At 55.9% G+C, this 12,713-nt stretch overlaps 1 protein-coding gene across 1 annotated transcript in view; it reads left to right on the top strand.

Annotated features, from left to right (window-relative positions):
* The first annotated feature begins 2,033 nt into the window (after window positions 1–2,033).
* LOC144942049 (BOS complex subunit NOMO1-like) overlaps window positions 2,034–12,713 on the top strand; it is a 22,497-nt gene continuing 11,817 nt past the window's right edge. Inside the window, exons 1-17 of the mRNA XM_078868694.1 lie at window positions 2,034–2,352; window positions 3,179–3,268; window positions 3,915–3,960; window positions 4,328–4,428; window positions 4,659–4,759; window positions 5,447–5,519; window positions 5,839–5,988; window positions 6,789–6,926; window positions 7,520–7,609; window positions 8,297–8,399; window positions 8,976–9,126; window positions 9,404–9,578; window positions 9,748–9,889; window positions 10,133–10,264; window positions 10,571–10,710; window positions 11,149–11,236; window positions 11,770–11,833. Of these exons, the coding sequence (XP_078724820.1) occupies window positions 2,104–2,352; window positions 3,179–3,268; window positions 3,915–3,960; window positions 4,328–4,428; window positions 4,659–4,759; window positions 5,447–5,519; window positions 5,839–5,988; window positions 6,789–6,926; window positions 7,520–7,609; window positions 8,297–8,399; window positions 8,976–9,126; window positions 9,404–9,578; window positions 9,748–9,889; window positions 10,133–10,264; window positions 10,571–10,710; window positions 11,149–11,236; window positions 11,770–11,833 (2,033 nt within the window). The 5' untranslated portion in view covers window positions 2,034–2,103. The remainder of the gene's footprint in view (window positions 2,353–3,178; window positions 3,269–3,914; window positions 3,961–4,327; window positions 4,429–4,658; window positions 4,760–5,446; window positions 5,520–5,838; window positions 5,989–6,788; window positions 6,927–7,519; window positions 7,610–8,296; window positions 8,400–8,975; window positions 9,127–9,403; window positions 9,579–9,747; window positions 9,890–10,132; window positions 10,265–10,570; window positions 10,711–11,148; window positions 11,237–11,769; window positions 11,834–12,713) is intronic.

Here is a 12,713-nt window from a genome sequence, read left to right as displayed (position 1 = left end):
AGTTTCATTTATTTGGTATAGCCCTGTGAGCCATTCGGCTCTTGAATCGGGTGCAACCGCAACAAACAAAAAACATGAACAAGAAAACATCTTAAAGTGACTGTGCAAACAGAAAATCCAAGAAAAGACAGCAAAATATTGCAGAAAATGCACCGTACACCAACACTGCAAAAATCCCAGTGGGATGTAAGTGCCCATCTCCCTTCTGGGATAGGGTTGCTGCTGCTATCATCCCTCGACTCTCAAGCCAGATGCAGAGGAACCTCTGGCGAACAGAGTGGAACAACGCGCATGTCCAGAACAGACGTCTCATTCGAGACCCCAATCATCACACCTCCTGGCTTTGGCATTCCTCCTCGAAGACACTGGCGGAGGGGATGGAACCATCGACCCGCATCACAACATCGCCAGGTCGATTAGCACATCTTAATACTGGTAGGAACCTCCTGGTTACGCCAGCCCACAGGGGATTATTGTGTCCGTCCGTCGTGCATCCAAAAATGGGAGGGGTGGGGCTGGGTGGAGAGGGGAGGGTGGGGCTGGGTGGAGGGTGGGGAGGGGCTCGGTGGGGAGTGAGAGGGGAGGGGCTGGGTGGGGAGGGGCTGGTCACCCCGTGGTGCCCTTATAAAACTCAACGTTTAACCTACTCACGCCGGCTTGCGCCAGTCGGGCATATTTGCGGAATACACCACGCCGCCGTTGACCCTGGCCATTGACCGAGCAACCCAACGTTACTACCAGCTCCCTCCGCAGGAATGTGTTTTATGTAAAGTTATGACACAAGTCACGGTCGTGCGACTGTAGCCGTGCAGCCCAAACCGATGGACTACATCGAGTAAACCACCGTGGTCTGCTCCTCCTTCAATGGAGGAGGAACAGCAAAACGACACGAACTTCATCCTGAAGCCCTCTTGTCGTGGCGAGCAGACCTCGACTTAGCTCCTGAAGATATTGACATATGCCGGGATAGTACAGCTCTGGAGAATGGTCGTGGAGATGATGGTGCTGGTAAAGCTGGTGATGATTGTGGTGGTGGTTGTGTTGGAGATGGTGGTGGTAAGAATGGTGGTGGTGTTGGAGATGGTGGTTGGTGATTGTGGTGGTGGTGTTGTTGGAGATGGTGGTTGCAAGATTGTTGATTGTGGTGGTGGTGTTGGAGATGGTGGTTGGTGATTGTGGTGGTGGTGTTGTTGGAGATGGTGGTTGCAAGATTGTTGATTGTGGTGGTGGTGTTGGAGATGGTGGTTGGTGATTGTGGTGGTGGTGTTGTTGGAGATGGTGGTTGCAAGATGGGTGACTGTGGTGGTGTTGGAGATGGTGGTTGGTGATTGTGGTGGTGGTGGTGTTGTTGGAGATGGTGGTTGCAAGATTAGTGATTGTGATGGTGGTGGAGATGGTGGTTGCAAGATTAGTGATTGTGGTGGTGGAGATGGTGGTTGCAAGATTGGTGGTGGTGGTGTTGGAGATGGTGGTTGCAATATTGGTGATTGTGGTGGTGTTGGAGATGTGGTTGCAAGATTGGTGATTGTGGTGGTGGTGTTGTTGGAGATGGTGGTTGCAAGATTGGTGATTGTGGTGGTGGTGGTGGTGGAGATGGTGGTTGCAAGATTGGTGATTGTGGTGGTGGTAAGTTTAGAGGTTGTAAGACAGTGACGCTGATCTAAATCGGCCCTGGGCCTCCCCTAGGTCGACTCAGCCTTAAATGAGTACCTGGCGTGGTGTGTAAACATCACGAGGGAGACCAAGGCGGTGTTCGCCATGGGCAAGAACAGAATATTAACATCTATAAGAAGCGAGCATTGAGCAGGTTGGAGTAAATGGTCGCGGTCTCTCCGCGCTGACGACGCTTTAAAGTGGCCGCGGTCCCTAACGCTTACCCCCCACGTGACCCCGAACATGCTCTCTCGCCTGGGCTAGAATCGATTCCGTTGATTCTCTATCGCTTGTTAAGGGAATCTACTCCAGCGACGGTTGACGGTGGCGTCGCGCCCCCCCCTTCTCCGCCGCCGCACTCGGCTCGCGCAGCTCATGACGGTGACGGAATCGGGCGCTCAGAATCGATTCCGATTTAGCCAATCGATTCTCCCGCACCGTGACCCCGCGATGCGCGCAGACATGGGCGACGCTGCCGCCGGTCGCTGGCGTTCGACGCCCGCCACGCGCTCCCCTCTTGCCTCCCCCCTCGCCTCCACTCTCTCCTCCCCTCTCCCCTCCACTCTCTCCTTCAGGCTCTCCCCTCTTCTACTCCTCCTCGGCCTGAGCGCTGTCGCCGCCACCGCCGCCGCGGAGGACGTTCTAGGATGCGGGGGGTTCGTGAAGTCCGACATCGACATCAACTTCTCCCTCATTGAGGTCCGGCGGCGGGGTGAAGAGGGTGGTGGCAGAGGGGGGTCATGGTAGAGGGGGGGGGGGGTGGTGGCAGAGGGGGGGGGGGGGTGGTGGCAGAGGGGGGGGTAGTGGCGGGGGGGGGTAGTGGCGGGGGGGGGGGTAGTGGCGGGGGGGGGTAGAGGGGGGGGTGGTAGAGGGGGGGGGGTAGTGGTAGAGGGGGGGGGTGTAGCGGCGGGGGGGGGGGGGTGTAGCGGCGGGGGGGGGTAATGGCAGGGGGGGGGGGGTAGTGGCAGGGGGGGTAGTGGCAGGAGGGGTAGTGGCAGGGGGGAGGGGTAGTGGCAGAGGGGGGGGGGGGTAGTGGCAGGGGGGAGGGGTAGTGGCAGAGGGGGGGGGGGGTAGTGGCAGAGGGAGGGGGGGGTAGTGGCAGAGGGAGGGGGGGGGGTGGTGGCAGAGGGAGGGGGGGTGGTGGCAGAGGGAGGGGGGGGGTGGTGGCAGAGGGGGGGGGGGGTAGTGGCAGAGGGGGCTGGTAGTGGCAGGGGGGGGTGGCAGAGGGGGGGCGGTAGTGGAGTTGAGGCTGGTGGAGGGGTTAGCTGGAGGTTGGGTGCCGGGTGCCGTCAACTCGTCCGATGACTTTATCATGCATTTGGTACTAAGTGTAATCTTAGTGTGGGTTTAGCCTAACATTTTGTTTCTTCATGCCTTGTTCTGAGAGAGCTTGGACGACTGAATAGTTTTCTACTGAGCGGACAGGATCAATAACATAACGATCCACTTTGTGAAAAGTATTTGATACCGAGTGAAGGTGTCCCATTAGCGATCACTATGGAGTAACACCGGCTCCTCTGCGCAGATCAAGCTGTACACGAAGCAGGGAAACCTCAAATACCAGACGGACTGCGCCCCCAACAACGGGTACTTCATGATCCCCCTCTACGACAAGGTATGTGCGCGTGCTACCCACGTGTGTGCTGGCCGCATGTGTCGATCATATTTCCCCACGTGGCCTCCCCAGCTCGCCTCGCTCTATTCAATGTTGGGTAACATCACAGTCGATCGGCAGGTTACGCGTGTTATGGGGGTAACGTGTGGGGCACGACCGGTCTGTCTGGAAGAGTAGACCAAATATCCTCGTTAGTTCACTGCAGTCGAGGCCCCTGCCAGCAGCAGTGGCGGGAGCAAAACAATTGCAGGGCTGCGCATTTGACCTCCTGAGAAAGTGAGGGCACGTTTATCCGCGCGGTGACCCGTGTGGTTTGTATATCCGCGCACGTGGCGATCAGTGCAATCATTCCGACGTTCTGCTGGAAACGCCGCCTCCTCCTGTGAAAACGGTGGTCGTTTAACAGCCCAATCTATGCGGACAGGGGAATGCGCTCGCGGTATGTACACCTTAAGCCTGGGTCTCTCCAAGCGGCAGATCATTTGGTCGGCGCATCGCTGTGAGACCTGCAGACGCAATGACGAAGGCAGTGCTCTGCACCGGGTTCCAAATTGGTTCCGGGTCATGTCGCTACAAATGCAACAATGGATGAGGTTCTATGTTTGATATCCGGCCTTGCTGTCTCACCGAGTTCACCTCTCTGCAGGGCGACTTCACCCTGAAGATTGAGCCTCCTCTTGGCTGGAGTTTCGGTGAGTAGTCACTGCTGCTGGGCGAGGCTTGCGTGTGATCAGAGTGAGTGGTGCAGTGGTTATCGCACTGCGCTACAAATCCAGCTCCCCGAATTCGAATCCCACTCCCAAGCAACATCAGTGACGAATATCCAAACTGATCCTGGGCCTCCCCAATTGAGCACCTGGTGCGGTGTGTATAAAACATCAGCACTGGGGAGACAAAGGCGGTCGGGCGTGATTCTGCCCATAATGTTCTCCTCGTGTCCCGTTTTGGACCTCACGGGTGCTCGCCAACACCACTTTCCCGACAGTCTGTTAAAGTCTTCAAGGGGGGATCTGTGCGATCTCTCAGCCGTCTACCCCCCCGCCCCACCCCGCGCTCTAGAGCCGAGCAGTGTGGAGCTGCACGTGGATGGGGCGACCGACCCGTGCTCCACCGGCGAAGACATCGACTTCCTCTTCACAGGCTTCAGCGTTGCGGGCCGCGTGAGTGTCGGCTCCCTCCACTCGCAATTCTCACTCTTCCTCTCAGCATGAGACTCACCCTTTTGGCGTGAGACACATCCTCTTGCATCACAGTGCGCGTCTCACTCTCCCTCCAAACCCAGCAGAGTTAGTCGCTTGGCGTGTGGTGGTGGGGTAAAATGTGGGTACGACCACCTCCGAGACTCGCGTTCGGTGCCGTGACGCCTTCCCACGTGCCGTGTGTGCCGCAGGTGCTGAGCCGGAACATGGAGTCGGGGCCAGCCGGCGTTCTGGTTGAGCTGACGGCGGGCGGGGACGCCCTGCAGAGCGTGCGCACGCAGCCCGGCGGCCGGTCGGTCCGCTCGGCCCCCTCCCCACCTCGTCCCGCTTGTCGCGCGTACACGTACACGTCCACAGCCACTAGCCCGTGACTGTCCGGCGCGGCAACCTCGACGCACCTGTCGCGCTCATGACATGGCTCTGTTGCTGATCTGGTGAAGGCATTATTGAAGAAGCTTGGTTTTCTTTTCTCGTGCCAAAGCCTCTTTAACTCCGAACAGCTTTTCCTGTTTCTGTACAAAGCATGGATTTGGCCTCAACTGGAATTCTGCTCCTGCCGTCATATCTGGACTGGAGCACCCAGTCCGAACTTCACTGTGCCTGATAGAATTAAGCGTCAAGCAGCAGGCAGGGTGATTGATGATCGAGCACTCACTGATTCGCCCAGTCAACTCGCGCACCATTGGGGCAGTTGCCTCCTTATCGCTCTTTTACATCTACTACTACCATGGCTGCTATTGCCATGAACTTTGCTCGGTCTATCGGACACAAAATGTTTCATCTCATCCACACTGCATTCAACCACCACCACACTGCAGCTCACCTCACTTCTCTTTTTGCTTCCTCCCTCACACTGCTCCACTTTGCAATTCCATCCCATCGTCTTGTTGAGGGTGCGCCTGTGTAGAGGATGCACGTGTTAAGGGTGTGTGTGCTGAGGGTGTGTGTGCTGAGGGTGTGTGTGTGCTCGTTGTGACAGGTACAGCTTTGGGAGAGTCCACCCGGGCGAGTACGAGGTCAAGGCCTCCCACGCGACCTGGACGCTCCACCCCGTGAGTGGCTCGGCCGCATCACAATTTAAGAGTCGGAGGCGAACGCGTCCACGTGCCGACAGAGTCCCTGGCAAAATACGTTCGCGGGCAGCCAGGGTTAGCTGTGAATGCGTCGTTGTGCAGGACCCGTATCTAGCAGAGAGGGCCTTCGCCAGTAAGCACCTGGCAGTGGCCCAGCATTGGCTCAAGCAGGCCCGACTCTTGCTGTCTCATCGCCCCCCGTCGTGTGCTGCTCCGTTTTTCGTGGGTGCTTGCCAACAGCGCTTGCCCCGACAGTCTTTGTCGGCCTCACACGCGGTCTTTGTGTTTGCCGTGGCAGGCCTCCGTGGCGGTGACGGTGGGGGTGGCTAACGGCAATGCGGGGGAGGGGCTGGTCGTGGCCGGCTACCAGGTGACGGGGAGCGTGCGAAGCGAGGACGAGCCCGTGCAGGGCGTGCAGCTGCTGCTCTTCTCCAGCGTCGCCCAGCAGGTGAGAGGACACGGCAGAGAGAGAGTACGCACGGGGGGAGAGTACGCTGTAGAGAGAGTGCGCATGGGTGAGAGAGCACACACGGGGGAGAGTACGCTGTAGAGAGAGTGCACATGGGTGAGAGAGCACACACGGGGGAGAGTACGCTGTAGAGAGAGTGCACATGGGTGAGAGAGCACACACGGGGGGAGAGTACGCTGTAGAGAGAGTGCACATGGATGAGAGAGCACACACGGGGGAGAGTACGCTGTAGAGAGAGTGCACATGGGTGAGAGAGCACACACGGGGGAGAGTACATTGCGGAGAGAGTACTTGGAAGAGTGTGGGCACGGGGCAGAGAGTACACGGCAGAAAGAATACATGGCAGTGTCGTGAGAGGACGTGGCAGTGTGAGATAGAGGCCGACCGAAACTGAATTTCTGGTTTCGGCCGAAACCGAAAGTAAACCGAAAGTTAAAAATTGACTTTCGGCCAAAACCGAAAGTATGCCGAAAGAGGCCATTTGCCAACTTTCGGGGCTGAAACGAAAACCAAATTTCGGTCGGCCTCTAGTGTGAGTACACAGCAGTGTACTCCCTGTGCTGTGTACTCTCCCCCGTGTGTACGTGCACTGCGTTAATGCACGAGTGGATGAGCAGAGGGGATCTAGTGGCCTTGGGAAGGGACCGAAGGAGCCACGAGGCTGTGGGAGCCGCACGGCTGTGGGAGCCGCGCTCTGCGGAGGTGTTGCTGCATTGCGTGTGGCAGAAGCTGTGCTTGCCGTCGGTGAAGAGTTCAGTGAGGTGGTGTGTGCTGTCTAGGATGTGGCTGGGTGCAGCTTTGGACCTGTCAAGGGCTTCTCGGCCGCTTCGACTCTGCCAGCGTTCGTGTGCAGCACCACCTCCACCCACGCCGGCACCTTCATGTTTCCGTCGCTCCCGTGCGGCTCCTACTCGCTGGTGAGCACCTCCGTCTCCCTCCGTGCTTTCGTTCAAGCAACACCCACGAGTCAACAATTTCACTCGTGCGTGCGACTGGTAGTGTGCTGTGAGCGTGTTTGTTAGCGTGCATGCATCCAAGGCCGGATTAAGATTTTGTAGGCCCCTGGGCTCCAGGTACTGTGAGGCCCTCAGTAATATTTTCAAAAGGAAAACAAAGTTAAAGAAAAATCAAATGTATTTTTTTACAAGGCTAACAACAAATGTTAATTCAGCATTCACAAATGAAATAACTTTTCACTTAATCACTTGAGGCCTTCCAGCTGGCGGAGGCCCCTGGGCTGCAGCCCCTCGAGCCTCCGTGCCTTAAGCCGGCCCTGCGTGCATCCACAACAGGGCAGTGGGACCCTGGGTAATGTGTCGGTTACTAAAGGCAGATGAGCCTCAAGGAGGCCAATGGCACCACTAACACTGGGAAGGGAGAGGCTCCACGTATTGGTCCGGTCTGCCAGTAGGAGGCGATGATCGCTGCCGCTGTGCGTCAGCCCAAGCGAGTGATGTTTCCGGATGCTGCCGCGCGTTGTTGGAGCTGTGCCCCCCCGTTTCTGCTGCAGGTGCCGTTCTACCAAGGCGAGCGCATCACGTTCGACGTCGCGCCCGCACGCCTCGATTTCACGGTGGAGCACGACAGCCTGAGCCTCGAGGTAAGCCCGGCGGTGGCACAGCGTGCGTTGTCACACGCTGATGTCGTGTTCCCAGGTGGGAACTCGAGAAGCCAGGATAGAGGAGTCTGGCAATGACAAAAGTAACGACGTGAAAGCAACGTGCAGTGGTGAAGCAAATAGAAATCGGAGCAAAATCAATGGAACAGAAATCAGAGAAAAAATAACAGCATTATGGAAGACATTGACGGCAGTACAAAAACAATTTAAATAAATTTCCAACAAGCAGCATTTGCCACTTTTTTGCATAGGCTCACGGTTTGAGTGCGGCAGCCGCCCTAACCACAGTGGACGTCAAAGATTCCAAGACGTCACTCACAAGAGGAGGTCTTCAGTGTCTTTGTCAAATTAAAATATTACTCTCAAATTACTGACATGTAGAAACTAGCTAATAATTCAACTTGAAGGTGAACTGAAAGAATACTAATAATAATTTGCGCGTGGTTAAACGCTCAAAAAACGCGTGGTGGAGAGTCGTACGAAACCAACTTGACCAGATTATGAAGTGGCCTCACCTAAAAACGAATCATCTCGGTCTTGTCCTGTTAGCCTGCAGAGAAACCCGGCGGGCCAGGCAGCGTGCGTGCGTGCAGAGAGTATTGTGCTGTGTCCCCACGAAGGTCGTCTCCACCGTGACGTCAGCTGTGCTCCTCGTTTCACGTTTTGCAGACTGTGTTCCGCGTGATGGGGTTTTCGGTGACGGGCCGGGTGCTGGAAGCGGTCGGTGGAAACGGCATTCCAGGCGCCGTTGTGTCCCTCAACAACATACAAGGTAACATGACAGCTTCACAATAAAGCAAATGTGGAGCCGTCATTCATTGGCACCTATCCCATTATGGGACCGCAGAGCGTGGGAAATTATTGGCGGTGGGTGTGGCTGCCTTCTCGCCGCGCACCTTACAAATTCAACATTGTTATAAAATATTTAATTATTATTGGCGACGCACAAGGAAAGGCACATAATCACTCTTAATTCCTATAGTCATTGTAAACAGAAATACATTTAAAATATAACAGTGGTAAAGTTACTAATGAAACCTTGAAACGTCATTTATGTTGGAGGTGGCTGAGTGGCTCAGAGGCTAGAGCACTGCACTGACACTCGAGATCCTGCATCCGGGTCCGGGCAACTGCCCACGGGGTACACCGTGGGGTACACCGTGGGTTACACCGTGGGTTACACCGTGGGGTAAACAAGTAAACGGACGATGAATAACGCAACATAGTTATTGACCACATTAATATTAACAAGATTAACATTTTCCGTGCCCGGGTCCCTGGCGCGTTCGATATCCTCTCGGCGTTTCCCCGCCGACCCCTGTCTCCGGCGGTTCGCTGCGCGCCCCAGTGATCACTCGGGAGGACGGCTCGTTCCGGCTGGAGAACATGACGACGGGATCCTACACCATCGCCACCAGCAAGGAGCACTACAGCTTCCCGCCCGTGTCGAGCAAGATTGCGCCCAGCACGCCCACGCTGCCCGACATCGTCGCCTCCAGGTGCCGCCGCCTCGCGTCCGTGCTCCGCGCGGTGCTCGCTCTAGCGATTGCGCTTGGGGTTGAGTGGGGGGCAGCAGCAGTGGTGGGTTGAGTGGGGGGCAGCAGGAGTGGTGTGGTGGGTTGAGTGGGGGGCAGCAGGAGGGTTGAGTGAGGGGCAGCAGGAGTGGTGAGTTGAGTGGGGGGCAGCAGGAGAGGTGTGGTGGTGGGACGGCGGTGTGGGGGCATGGTTTACAGCGGTGTGAGAGTGCGTGCGGTAACGGGGGCCGTGCGGTTGCAGTTTCAGTGTGTGCGGCACCGTGAGCGTGGATCGGCTGCCCGAGGGGGGGCGTGGGGGAGGGAGGCGAAGGGTGACGCTGACGCCCGTTGGAGGGGCCGCCGCCACCGAAGTCTCCGAAACAGACGCCCTCGGGGCCTTCTGTTTCCTGGCCCCCTCGGGCACGTACGGCCTCCAGGTACGCCTACACGCACGCGCAACGAGCACGGATGCAGGTACGCTCGCTGGCTACGTCTCACTCGGGCACGGCGGAGTTGGTCTTCGCCGTGTCTGTGGCTGTGCGTGTTAACAGGTGAGACTGTGTGTGTTTGTGTCTGTGTTGTGACTGCATGCTGCTGTGTTCACAGGTGGATGTGAGCGAAGCTGAGAGCAAGGCGGGGCTGGCGCTGCAGCCCGCGCTGCAGACCGTCACGGTGACACGGGCTCCCGTGCTGGGCCTCTCGTTCACTCAGCTCTTGCTGTCGCTGTCAGGCACCGTCTCCTGCCTGGGTAACCCGTGCGCCACTGCGCTCTGTGTGCATTGCCCTGCCACGCTGCGTTTTTTATAGAGCGCTGGGGTGGTGAGTGAGGGGGGGCGGTTGAGGGGCGGGTGGGGGGGGGCGGGTGAGGGGGGCGGGTTGGGAGCGTTTTGTGAGCGTGTCGGTGCAGCTGCGTGCGGTCTGTCGAGTCTACGTGTGCAGCGCAGTGGGCTGTGGCCGCAACACTAACCAAGGAGGGGCGCTGTGCACACAGCTGGCTGCGGGGAGCTGGCACTGACGCTGCAGCATGCGGCACCGCAGGGCGAGAAGCGCTCGCTGTCCCTCTCCGACTCCGGCCCTGTTGCCGACTTCTCCTTCGACCGCCTCTTGCTCGGCCGCTACAAGGGTGAGATGCGGTCCCGAGGTGCCTCTTGGTTTCGTTTTTAACCCGGTGAGGACTCGACGTAGTGGAGGCCTGTAGACCCCACGGACACTCATGCGAGTTGGCTTTGAGAAGTTACTTTAAAACCATTTAACTTTCTGCTGTGTCGCCCCTGGGTGCGCATGACAATGGCTGTCGTGTTTTTTCTGGTTGTATGTGACGATGGCTGCTGTGTTGCTTATGACGATGGTCGCCGTCTTGCGTCTGGTTGCATGTGACGGCTGTCGTGTTGTGTCTGGTTGCACGTGACGATGGCTGTCGTCTGTGCAGTGTCGGTGGGCCAGGAGGAGTGGTGCTGGAAGAATCGCTCGCTGGAGGTGGAGCTGTTGGAGAGCGGTGGTGGTGGCCACGTAGAGTTCCGCCAGACGGGCTTCATGCTTCGCTGCAGCCTCTCCCACTCCATCGCCCTGGTGAGCAGCAGCAGCAGCATGGCCAACTCCCAGGGTGCCGCTCGGCATTCCACCCTCAGTTCATCAGCCCTCCCACAAAGCAAAATTGTGTCCAGATTTCAAGTCTAACGTCAAGGTTTTCGCAGCCATTGTCAAGATCGTAATACAATTTTTTGGGTTAGGCCACGTAACTATCTGACTGAATTTATGTCATAAGACCCTCCACCACCCGACATAGCTAAACAAATATTCAGGTTTATATCTCCAGTAATTTGATAACCCGATCATTTGAAATGGTTAACACATATTTGACTATTATTGACCACGTTGACAAATTGGAACCAATCAAGCGACATATCCTGTCTGGGCTCATGAACTATAAAGTGCACTGTGATGACAGTGGCCGTGGCGATCTCACCACTGGTGGCCTCTCTGTGATGCCCGTGACTGTGCTCGCAGGAGTTTTACCAGGACGAGAAGGGCCCGGAGAACGTCGGCGTCTACAACTTGACCAAGGGCATGAACCGCTTCTGCCTTTCCTTGCCGGGTATGTGCCTGCCGCCCAAGTTGAGCGTTTACGTCCCTCGAGGTCGCGCACGGGGTCATCGACGCGGCCAAAGTTGTTGGTGCCGCGCGTCTCGTCGTCACTCTGTTTTGTTACTGCCGCGTCGTTGAGCTGGTGGCACCTTCCCCCCCCCTGCGGCGTGCAGGGGAACAATTCTCAGAACCACCGTTAGCTGTTACTTAACGTCCACGTCTCGAGTATGTTGTTCGTCACCTTACCGGTGAGCTGAAACAATAACAAATTACCACGTTTTGAAAACTTGCACACGGGACAATGTGTTTGGCTGTTTCCGGTGGCGGGGAGGGTCTTAGAATCTCAGTTTCGCCAGATCCATTACATGGCCTCACCCAAACCTCAACTATGAATCACTCTCCCACGTGTTCACTAAATAGGTGCTTCCATCAGCGCTTGCCCTCAGCGCAGGGTGCACTGATAATGTGCAGTATCTGCGTGTGCGCACGCGTGGAGCTACTGTTGATGCCGTGTGTTGCTTGGGTGAATGTGTGTGTGTGCAGGCATGTACAAGCTGACGCCGCGTTCCTGCCACCGCTTTCAGCAGGACGTGTACACTTACGACACGTGAGCCGAGCATTGCACGCATGTGGATCGCACCTTTTTAAATCCTTTATATTAAGTTCACTTGCGCGCTAGCTTGCTTGCTTGCTTACGACCGTGCAAATCTTTCGGTCGTTTTTTAACCCACTTCCCGTGATCCAATCGAGCTGACATTTTCCACACAGACTCGTTGTGCGTGACAATTAATGTTCGTGGAATTTTTTTTCCAAAATTTTACACTTTTTAGGACAAAAATATTATGTTTAATTACCAATTGCTTAATGGTGCCATGCAATCATCTGACCCATAGGTGGCAGCCATCTCAAGCCAGAGGACGAGAGGACTCTAGCCGCCACGCATATAAAGGATTTATAGTGAAAAACTTAGTTTTTACGGGTTATACTTGTTGACATGTCTTCTTCTGAGAAGACATGAACTATTCAATCTCCACATCAAGTTTCGATTTAAAGCTTTCGTGACTGCAGGGATTCATCGTCTTGGTTCTTTCGGTAAAGTCACGTAGAAGGAAATTAATAAAATATTATTTTATTATTTTATTAATTTCCTTCTACGTGACTTTACCGAAAGAACCAAGACGATGACTCCACATCAAGCTTGAGGTTGATATCACAGTGCGTCCCTCTGCAAGAGCGCCATTTACCGTAGAGCTTCAGAAATGTCAAGTCAAAGAGTCTCCCTGTTGTTGAATGTGAAGTGCGATCTGTTCATCTCGTAAGCAACCACTGCCCACTGTGCCATGCTTACACAGGAGGAACGGAAGCGATACACCCAGCTACTCCTGATGCCATCGGATAGATGACCACACCCAACACAGTTATCGTGTTTTGTCAGTTGCTTTTCTGGGTGGCGCAGTGGTAACACTCGTGCCTCGGAGCAAGAATGG

This window comes from Lampetra fluviatilis, chromosome 26 (genome assembly GCF_964198595.1).
Source record: "Lampetra fluviatilis chromosome 26, kcLamFluv1.1, whole genome shotgun sequence".
In the NCBI taxonomy this organism is placed as follows: Eukaryota; Metazoa; Chordata; class Hyperoartia; order Petromyzontiformes; family Petromyzontidae; genus Lampetra; species Lampetra fluviatilis.
This window is presented reverse-complemented; position numbering and strand designations above follow the sequence as displayed.